We start from the raw sequence: 12,018 nt of genomic DNA on the forward strand, positions 1-12,018 counted from the left end.
AATTTAAGTAAAGCTTAACATGCCGATCTTGCCCCGATCTCCCCTATATTTAACAATTAATTAATTGATTGATTTTGTTGACTGGAAGCACCTAATTGTGTTCAAAAGTTTCACTTTAAATTCGACAATTAAAAACTTATTTTTGATATTTATGAAAAATTTCGCACAAATTCTATTCATCTATATAAGAAATTATTGGTTCCATAAATTAATAGGAATATAAAATATCGTAAATTACACGAATATGTAGAATTTATCAAATTCAATCAAAACATCTATTTAATAAATTAATCATACTTTTGTCATTGCGAAATTCGGTAGTCACGAATAGAATTACTGATATATGTTTTGGTTATTTATCAAATTAAAAATTATTTATTATTAATTCAAATTAATAGGTATTTTTAACTGTTTAAATTTTATATATTCCGAAAAACATAGAAGAATATTGAAATCTTTTGAATAATCAGAGAATTGCTGTTTTGTGATATTTATTCTTTTAGTTCGAAATATTCTATAAATAATATAAAATACAGTATGTATACAGTTAAACATCCGAAAAACGGCCACATAACATAAAAATGGCCGTTGTTTGAAAGCAACCATTATTAAAGGATCGACTGTACAGTACACCTATAATATATTTATGTAATGATTAATATTTATTTATTTTATATTATAATATATACGTGTTTATAATTTTAAAATTTTAATCTAAAGATATAGACGAATGCAGCAATAGAAATCCATGCCCAAAAAACAGTAATTGTATAAATACTATAGGAAGTTACCAATGCCAATGTATAGAAGGATATAGAATAAAACTTCAGCATGAACATGTGCAAGAAGAATGTATTCGTAAGCAAACTTTTTGTATTTCCTATAAAATGCTGTATTTATTTTCAAATAATATTTTTTATATAATATATTTCAGCTGTATGTGATCCTAATCCTTGTGAACACGGGAAATGTATAAAAATACCCGGTGAATTTAAATGCAAGTAAGTTATAAATTTTAAAAGTAAAATGGAGAACATAATCGGTTATATTCTCTTTTCTTATGAATATTTATCACAAATTAATATAATAACAAATTACATGTTTACAGATGTGATGCCGGATATACAGGAATTTTATGCGACGAGGAAGATACAAATTTTAAACGTATTTATTTTTCATGTTTTGAATATAAAAATACAAATTCTAAATATAATAAATTAACATATATATATATATATTTTAAAATAATTTCNTATTGATTATATAATATATTTCAGCTGTATGTGATCCTAATCCTTGTGAACACGGGAAATGTATAAAAATACCCGGTGAATTTAAATGCAAGTAAGTTATAAATTTTAAAAGTAAAATGGAGAACATAATCGGTTATATTCTCTTTTCTTATGAATATTTATCACAAATTAATATAATAACAAATTACATGTTTACAGATGTGATGCCGGATATACAGGAATTTTATGCGACGAGGAAGATACAAATTTTAAACGTATTTATTTTTCATGTTTTGAATATAAAAATACAAATTCTAAATATAATAAATTAACATATATATATATATATTTTAAAATTTTTATATAGGTTTGAAAAATAATTTAATTATAAGCGTATCAACTCTCAGTGGTGCTCTGGTATTGACATTTATCATTGCCTATGTGTTATGTACGAGGTAACTTCATAATAATTTTCTACTTTCAAGTGAATTTTGAATAACGATTTAAAATAAATTAGTAAATTAAACATTAAAATTACACTAAATATATGATCTAAAGCTTAAAATGAGATAAACTCAAATTTTTGCATCTCTAAGTTATTTGCAGCGTACTTTACGCTAATAAAAACAAATGGTCTATCTCTTATTTATTGCTACACTTAATAATTTTCATTTAAAGTTACTCAATGATGAATTAAAACATTAAATTTTGTAGGGCAAAGAAGAAATTGGAGAAAAAGTCTGCTCAAATTATTCAAATGGTAATTTAGGTGAGTTGAAAAATCAGAAACTATGGCGTTTTACTGATAAAGCTTATTTTGTTTCAGAGAGGAATAAGCAACGAAGGATTTGCAGATTGAAATGTTAAATTCCAATATGTATCAACTTATATATTTTTTGTTGAAATTAAGAAGAGCAAATTTATAATGAAATTTTATGTAATTACGTGAATACTATATGTAATATAATTACTATATTTTAAATATATCATTGATTCATAATTTAATTAATAAAATTTTATTAGGTACGATGTTGATGATAACAATATAATACGAAGTTTCAAATGTTATTATGGTGAGAGGTAACATATCAAATAGATTTCACCATGATGCTTGCTTCTGTAATGGATTTCTGTAATGGAAACCCATAATTTATAGCAATCTTCCATACATATTTATTATTGAATTTCCAATAATATGTATATATTATATATTACTGGAAATTATAATATTTATATATTATTGGAAACTACAGCGATCTTCTATATATACATACGTTATGTATGGAAGATCGCTATAAATTTATTGCTAGAGGAACCTTTAAATAAGCAAAAAGTACTAAAAATCTCAAAAAATTCCATCATAAAGCGTAAAATTTAAAAAGTATTTTAATCATTACTTGTATCTGCATGAAAAAATTTAGTCATTCTGTATTAAGTCGAATACTTTTCAATAAATTATCTCTATCAACTTTCATTGAAATTTTTCGTTTAATATATTCAAATAGATAAATTATTATATAATTCTTATAATAAAATTAATGCTTTCTTTTGACGATAGATAGCATTTTAATCACATTGTTCAATTTGAATAGCGATAGAAGTTATCTATCAGCCAAGTTAAACATCATTGATGTATCGTGAATACTCTATTAATGATAAAATGATATCATTCAGTTAACAGGGGTGGAACTGTTTCGATAATTCGAATAATGTGAATTAATCTACTTTGGTAAAGAATTTAATAAGGACAATTAAAGGAAACAGATAATTGTTAAAATGAACTTTAATACAAGACTAGCATTATTAACATGTGAGTCTGTTTCTCGTATTAATATAATTATTATAAATTTGTTTATAGTTTTAATTATATAAATTATCTAACTTAATTATCAATCGGATAAATTTTCTGCATGGTTAACAATACTAGTTAATTAACATACTAGCAATTTAAGAGAATATCTGACATTGATTCAGTTGTGACTATAAATTATTTCGCAGTAAAGTTTTCAATATTTTGTAAATAATTTAATTAAAGTTTCACCAGAATTAATTGACTGATTAATAGGTACTGTACTGTACTGTACGAAACTCCGAGAACACAACTAAAAACGGAATATTGTTATTAAAGTTTTTTCTAATTTTTACGTCCAATATATATATGAATATAACTGATAAAACATTTTCTTCTTTTATTAACTTTCTGGTTAATAGATGTTTCTCGATAATTTGGTAATGTTTTCCTATTATCGGTGTTACGAATTATCTTTCATAAATTAAATCAGAACGAAAAAAACAATTGTAACCAGTGCCGTAACTAGCCATTCCTGTGCCCTGTGCAAGAACTTGCATTTAGGCCCCTTAATTAATTAGGTTTGGGAAAATAATAAAACAAACACGTGCATTTTGGGACCCTCTTCCAAATGGGCCCTGTGCGAATGCACCTGTTGCACCTGCCTAGTTACGGCACTGGTTGTAACTATTGTTTCATTTTAAATTCAATTGACTTTAAAATATTTGATTAATCATATTTCTTTTATGAAAAATTTTCAAACATCTCAATCGCAATAAAGGTTTTCAAGTGATGTACATCATGCCATCCATACACTTAAATATCATTAGAAGCATTATCAATGCGTATTTTTGCATTCAGAAATAAAATAAATTTGATATAAAAAGTTTCTATATCATAATTTACACACAGATAATCGTTAGATGATTATTTTAAATCATGCAATAAAGTAAACTTTCAAAGAAACGGGTATTTTGCTACTTTTCATTAGATAATAAATAAAACAAAACAGATGTATTGAAGCAGAACTGAAGAAAATATTTTGGAGAGTATTTTATCACTAAATTTTAATTTTTATAAGGATTGAATCGAAGACAACGCAACACATGGGCGATCTACCAAAAGAGAGATATGCCTCACGGGAAGAACGCACCTTTCCCTTTATATTAGGAGTCTAATTCTATTAAGTGCTAACACGTAAAGAAAACTCATAAACTTTACGCGGCTAGTCCGTTGGTCGGGCGCAAACACACGACCAACCACAGTTTTCAGCGGTTTAATCCATTTGACCACCGGTAGGAAATTTTATAAAGAAATAGTACTAAATTTTATATATCAATTTTAAAATTTTATAGTTGTTAGGAAGTAATTTTATAACTTTTATAAAGTTGCAATTGTATTAACTAAATTCAAGCTCTGATTGATTAGCATAGTCTAAGCACGAGTATCTCATGCTAATACTACGAGTTACTGCTGATTAGTAATCGAACATTATTTCTCGATTTACTATTCTTTAACTATTGTTAATATATATTGATATATATTAATTTTGATTAAATAATAATAATAATAATGGAAGTTATAATAATATTAACAAACAATGATTAGAAAGCAGCTGCTGACTGTAATGAATCTGACAAGTGAAAAAGATATACAGTAGTTAAAAGTTAATCATTCATATCAAAGATAAAGAAAAGTACGAAACAGTATTTTCGACATGTTTATTCTAAAATTGTTATTATAAAAATCGTTTTGTAATTATTTCAATGTTCAAAATTTATATTTTTAATGAAATTTGTTAGACGTCAACAGGAATTTTCAACACATTAACTTGTCAGATCAGCCTAAAACAAAATCGAATAAAATATGTTTTACAAAATATTTTATCTTTGGTTTTTTTTTCAAAAGTATTATTTTTGGACAAGTGATAAATTTTCTTAAGTAGTTTTTCAGAAAAATCGAGATAACTTAATCATAAAATAAAACAATATGATTCTATTTGTAATTTGTGATAGTTATCAGTAAGAGATTATTGTTACTGGTAACAATTGTAATTTTTGTTTATATCACCTTTGTTGAGTCTTAATTTCTTTAATTAATTAATGTGGGCTATATGATTGTTATACAGTAGCTATGTATTTCCCAGAATATGAATAGGGCATACGTGCCAGATCTTAAAAATGTATCACTCCACCGATCTAGTTAAGCAGCAAAGCTTAAAAAGCATGAGATTATAACTATGATTATATTGTATTGGGTTATAATCGTACGAACTTTAAAATAATATAATATTATTTAAGCACTATTTAGTATTAGACTAACAGTATTTCATTTGAATACTATTTATAAAGACATAATAAATTAAATTTTTAATCATTTGGCAATACTAATTTAATGAAAGATTATCAATGATTAAATTAAAATCTAGACAGGACTCTGTTTGGATTTTGCAAAAATCTAGGAACCAGAGAAGCAATATGTTGTACGAACATTCTTCTACAAAAGAACTATATCTACCAACAGGATACATATTTCTGTTTCGTTGATTTTAAAAAAGCTTTTGATAGAGTTAATCATACAAAATTACTACAGCTACTTCAAAAACAAGGTTTGCATATAGTAAAAAAAACCTTTACTGGAACCAAACGGCTGAAATTGTAAATTATGAGACATCACTGAACGAAGCAGAGATAAAACGAGGAATACGACAAGGGTGCATTTTATTACCTCTTCAATGTATATTCAGACCATATTTTCAAAAAAGCATTAAAATTAATGGAGTTATAATAAACAACATAAAATATGTTGATACGGTACTTACGACAAACACTAGAAGACTTACAGGAGTTTGGCATCAAAATTAATATTGGAGAAACAAAATACATGATAATCAGCAGGGGATTAAATAACAACACCCAAGTACTAATTGATGGGCTAGAACTTGAAAAGGTGGATGCATACAAAAACCTAGGAACGATAATAAGAGAAGACTTAGATTCAAACAAAGAAATTAAAATACGCATCGAAATGACAAGGAAGACGTTTACAAAAATGAAAGGTCTTCTTTGTGATAATAACCTTGGTTTAAAAATAAGGCAAAAAACTTTGAAATGTTTTGTTTGGACAGTTTTATTATATGGGGTAGAAGCACGGACCCTGAAGGCTAAAATGATAAAACAATTAGAAGCTAATTAACAATAAGCCTTTAATCCCTTTTTTAAAGATATTTAATATAAATATACTTGATTTACAAATTTACTTTAAAATACATAAAATATTTATATTTATATATAAAATACAATAAAATAGTTTTACACACACATAAAACTATTTTATGACTTATATATCCCTAAAATGCATTTCTGCTCCTGTTAATGGCCCTCTTCAGCTAGGTGAACATTCATAAAATATAAGGCAAAAATTATCTTAAAGAATTTGTTACAAGACTCACACTTAAAAAACGTTAAAATTATAAACTATTAATCAAAATGTTAAAACCGTACACTTAGCATGTGTGTGATGACCCTTTCACAATAATAATAGTCTATGTATGTGTAATAAAGTATATTTGTATTAAACAATTAGAAGCGTTTGAAAAATGAATTCAAAAGATGCTAAAGATCAGTTGGACCAACCGTATTACAAATAAGTTAGAATTCCATAAAGTAGACTCACAGTTAATCTATATAAAATCTCGTAAAATATATTTTGGACATGAAATCAGAGGAAGCAGGTATAAATTATTACAGTTTAACTAATTATGGTTTACCCATTATGATGTTCTGTAATATTTAATACCTCTGAGGAAAAAGCAACGTGGAAAACCTAGGATGTTATGGATTGATAAAATTTGTGATTGGATGGGAATACGTGGGATACAAGGACCAGTACAGCCGGTACAGGAGTGGCCAACAGGTTTTGCCCCCGGGCTGAATTGGAACGAAAACTTTTTTTACAGACCGAGCCAGAGGCTGCCCTAGGAAGATTTTGAGGTGGTGCGAGATCTCATTGTGGTGTTACCCCGTAGAGACTAAATTGTACTACGTAGAGATTACAGATACATTTTTTACACATTATCATGCTTTATCAACATTCTACGTTGTACTTAAGAGATTTGTAATGCAGGGTTAACTCTAAACACACAGTAAGTTGTTGATCTTTTTATCGAGCTATTCGGACTTCAGTAGCTATTATTGAAAGATTAATCGCGGGCCACATAAATTCATTAGACGGGCCGTATGTTGGCCATGCCTGGACTAGGAGATGAAGCAAAAAGGAGAGTTCTCTAGTGTTAAAAATGTTATTTATGACGTTTTCGTCTAACGGATCTGGAAATTCCAAATCTTTATATTTGTTTTTCTTGATACCTTAAATGTGTTTCAATATCCAACGGATAGTTCGGCCGAACTATATCATATTGAAAAATATCCTTGAAATTATCCTTTTCAAGGGTATTTTTCAAATGCGCTATTTACTTTCCTTGGTGTTACGTATACATAACAAGGAAAGTATTGGAATCGTGTCAAATTTTACCCTTCGAGTTTTTTGCAAATCTCGAGAGTGTGTGTGTGTGTGTCAGGTGGTCCGTGGAGAAATTTGTACATTGATCGACTCCAGGTTACGCGAAGTATTACGAAAGAAATGGTTGCTTATTCTCAATCATTGCGAATTTTTTTATTCGAGTCCTAAACCAAACACGAAACAGTTATTTTATCAATAAATAATCAACAATAAATAATGCGAGTACAATTGTCGTCCTTCGTGGAAAAAAGCCAAGAATCCATAAACTTATTTCAAACAAGCAGCAACAAACTTCACAGTAATTTGTTATAATTAAACGAGTGAATTTCATATTAATAAAGTAAAATGTAACTTTGGTGATTATTAGTCTATAGATGTTTGTATTGATTAAAAAATTCATGATAGTGGTCCGCGGGATTCAAAATTGTGAGTTTAGTGATCCTTCAGGTCAGAAAGGTTGGCGACCGCTGGTCTATTCGTTTAATATTTCAGGATGAGATAATGATTAAGAAACGAAATTTAGCACAGTGGTAGCTTCTATATAAGGGGGATTGATGCTATTAAATTTTGGTGAGTAAAGGTCAAGAAGGTGGGGAGATAGAGGAGGTCACCTGTCATATCTGGAAAGGAATCGGACTTAATGACGATTTTATTCGTTATTTACATTTATATTTTTTTAAAAATGAAACATTTCTACCCTCAAAATTTAGCGTTTTGCCATTTTATAATAATTAATAATATAAAAAGATTTTTAGGATGAAATTTCATAACAGTGGCATCACACATAATTTTGTTTATTATAATTTCAAATGTAAACGTTATTCAGCTGCAACTTGAAAAATTGTTATAAATTCTCACTGTCGTCCGTCCGTCTTTCCGTAATCTCGAGATGAAAGATGAGACTGGATATGGAAACCTCAGGGGCAGGAGGCCCCGATTAACTGTATAAGAACTTCTGATGCAAACCGGAAGTCATACTATTTCAATTTAAAAATTTTTCCCGAAAGGTGTTAGATAGATTACCGGCACGACTTTATTGTTAAAGTAAAAGTATTATATACAGGGGCAAGCCACTACTAATTTGAGGCGGAGCATATATTTTAAGTTAAATAAATTAAAAATATTATTAAAAATTGCTGCCGGCATTGTGACGATGTCACAATAAACAAGCGCTCGTTTTTCAAACAAAATATCTTAATAGCCGGGAAAATTACGCAACTTGTTGCTGGATTTTTTGCTTGTAATGTCCATTTTTTTGGCTGAGATAAGCTAATTTTTGCGCCGTTGTAAAAAATTGTCAATAGTGAAAAATTTCAGCGATACGACGAAGTTAACATCAAAAAATATCTTATGATGTATAAATGTTTTGCCCGAAATCCTACCGAAGCCAGTAATTTACGTTAAAAGTTGGGTTTTGATAATTTGTGATTTCTATAGGCAGCACTTTTCATCATTCTTCTGTATTTAACAAATAAAAGTAAAGATGCAAATTTACATTTACAATGAACATATAATTCTCGGTGCGTTTTATTCGGGTTAGAAGTAGTGCATCAGTTAAATGAAAAAACTTTAAAAACATTTTCTTTATTAGCTATAAAACTTATATCCTATTGTTAATTTTAAAGCTTTTCTAATGCACATAGAGGTGAGTAATACTTGCGCAAAGCTTTCGAGTTAATCAAAAACCTTAATAAATAAATAAAAAGCAGAAATGCTTCGTCGAATTACAAGTTTAAGCAACGAACTCACTGTTTCTTCCACGCTCGAGATGGTGACTTCCGTCCTGTGCGCACATATACTGGTTTCACTTGATTCCAGGGGCTGCCACTCCTGTACTATAGCTTCATGGTCTACACCAGAGATGGCGAATCTATGGCACGTGTGCCCAAAGTGACACATCAGAGAAACCATCTGGCACGTAACGTTTCACAAGATTTTGGTTTATCATCTTTTTTTCAACCATTCTTTCTGTTTATTATCCAATCATGATTTTTTCAACCATCTTTACATCTACTCTAATTAAAGGATATTCGTTTCATTTTTTGAACATTGTTATTCGAAGTCTAATACTTCTGCGCACACACAAACATTTAAAAAAATAAGTATGTTTACTGTGTGGCACGCGGACTCAAAAAAGTTCACTATCTCTGATCTATGCAATCTTTGGTAAATGGGAATCGTCATTTATTTAAGGAAAAATGGATTTAATTATGAGGCGACTCATTTTTAAAGAAAAATAAGTGAATTATGCTTCGAATGTTCTTCATATAAACACATCACGTTTCACGCATATTTTCTTCATGCGAAATTGCTTTTGTTAAAAAAACTGCAGGCGGAAACTCCAGTTGTAGAATCTTCATCTTTATAACACTAAAATAAAAGCCAGTTTCCTATTGAAAGCTTTTCCGAGAGATGACACCCTTGGCAGATCGCTTGTGTTGCGTTGCCGTGTTCCACCAATCTCCCTCCCGAATCACAGAGACAGACAAAATTCAGCATTATTGATGGTTCATGTTTTCGAAACATCGATGCTTATTGAATGTTTCTAATTTAGTTTGAATTTTAACAGAATAATCTTCAATATAAATGAAAAAGTATTGCTATATTTAATAGTGACTAAATTTTTACTTATTATAACTGATATTTTTAAAATGATTTGTATTTTTAACTGTTGAATAAAATTGTTAATAAAATTATTCTCATCTAATATACAGTATAAATACTATATTTATGACTGGCATTTCTGCGTTGTTTTGTGAGATAACTGACACAATCCAAATTCTTTTTCTCGTTTTCCTAAGTAATCATTCTAATCGGCTCGATAAATTATAAAATCTCTGATAAGTCAACTTTTTCAAAAATTAAATACCTCGTAAAAACACGGCCGACTATATTTTTTATGTCATTCTGTTTAATCCACAAAACATTTCGCCTTTGACCACGAGAGGTCAGCTTTATGACCTCTCGTCGTCACAAATTTATAGAATTTAAAAATTCTGGTTCGTTGTTTTTTCAAGTTCTATCTTGTGCCATTAGCGGCAAAAAATCAATTAATTATTTAATCCTCACATATCGTTATTGATTGGTTTTTGGAAACTGACGTTAAGCGAAAACGACGTAAGTTATGACGAAACTAATTTCTTTGTAGGTTAATTGATAAAATTCGGTTAATATTATTCTAATTGGATAGTGTTTGACAACCTGCAGCATTTATTTTACACTTCATAGAATCAATTTTACTGTTTATAAAGAAAATTCAACAACGATAATTGTAATTGATTACAGATGTGTTTGTATCTTTTCTCAACAACTTTATAACAAAACGAGATTAATGGGAATTGCTATATTCGTTAAGATGTCACCACTGGATGCACTTACTGTACAGTACAGTACGCCATTTTCTAACAATAACAAAATTTTATCTAATTACAGATCTGTGGGCAATGCCGTATACTTAGGTTAATATTAACATATTTTAAGACCGTGATGATTAAATTTTCGTTTCATAACATTTTTCTCACATTTAAAATATGACATAAAAAATAAATAATGCTACAGATTTCGCGAATGCTTTCAATCAGAAAAAATTCAAAATTAAAATTTTTGATTGACAAATTGATATTTCCCACACAAGAAAACTTTTATTTTAAATAATTTTTGTAAATCTATTCATAAACACAACACATTTCTGTATCAGAAAAGTCTATTAATTCAGTTGATAACTAACCAAACTTAGTTATTGCTTTAACATATAGAAATAGATAGTATTTAATCAAAAGTTTTTTAATCAAAATTTAATCATTTTCCAGCATTATTTTTATTAGTTGAGTCAAAACTTGATTTAAAAAACGAAGAAGAGTTGAAATGCTTTGATAACATTTGTGTCCCCATCCACAACTCTNTGAATTAACAATCTCTGAGCCTGTTAATTTTCAGTATGATTTTGGTGGAAATGAGTCCACTGAATAACATGTAGAACTTTTGTATCTTTGAACGTTGAAAATATATCAGGATATGCAATGTAAATTTTTAAGGAAAATATTATTTATTATAGTATAAAGTAAATTATATTTCGAGGACTTTTGAATTTAAATTGCTAAAAGGTGATCGATGAAGGAAAGTACTGGATAGGTTTGAATTCATTAAATCCCGACGTAAATTTTATCTGGTTGGATAAAACTGATAGGAGATTTCATAATTTAAAAGAAGATCCGAAAAATATTGATGCTACAGAAAAAAAGTGTATATACATTGATAATATAATAAGTAAGTTTACTCAGATTTTAATTTAAAATATATACTGTATAAATTTTTGGGTATACCGTAAAATCCTTTTATGGTATAATGGTATAATATGGTATGGTAAAATCCTTTTATGTTTTAGTTGGGATTTAAATAAATAGTTGGTAACATTAAAAGAATGGAAAAATAGTTGTAAAGCAATTATTATTAACTTGCCAGATGTATTAATATAAA

General features: G+C 28.3%; 1 protein-coding gene across 1 annotated transcript; it reads left to right on the top strand.

Moving 5' to 3' along the window:
- Positions 1–720: 720 nt before the first annotated feature.
- LOC111616354 (neurogenic locus notch homolog protein 1-like) lies at positions 721–2,706 on the top strand (the record flags this gene model as incomplete). Its single annotated transcript, XM_023357772.1, has 6 exons — positions 721–858; positions 935–1,001; positions 1,109–1,164; positions 1,600–1,687; positions 1,947–1,992; positions 2,059–2,706. Coding segments are annotated over 6 exons (428 nt in total), but the record flags the coding sequence as incomplete, so codon positions are not given.
- Positions 2,707–12,018: the final 9,312 nt, after the last annotated feature.

The sequence above is a fragment of the Centruroides sculpturatus genome, unplaced genomic scaffold, assembly GCF_000671375.1.
Source record: "Centruroides sculpturatus isolate CEXI.00-Female unplaced genomic scaffold, Cexi_2.0 scaffold3223, whole genome shotgun sequence".
In the NCBI taxonomy this organism is placed as follows: domain Eukaryota; kingdom Metazoa; phylum Arthropoda; class Arachnida; order Scorpiones; family Buthidae; genus Centruroides; species Centruroides sculpturatus.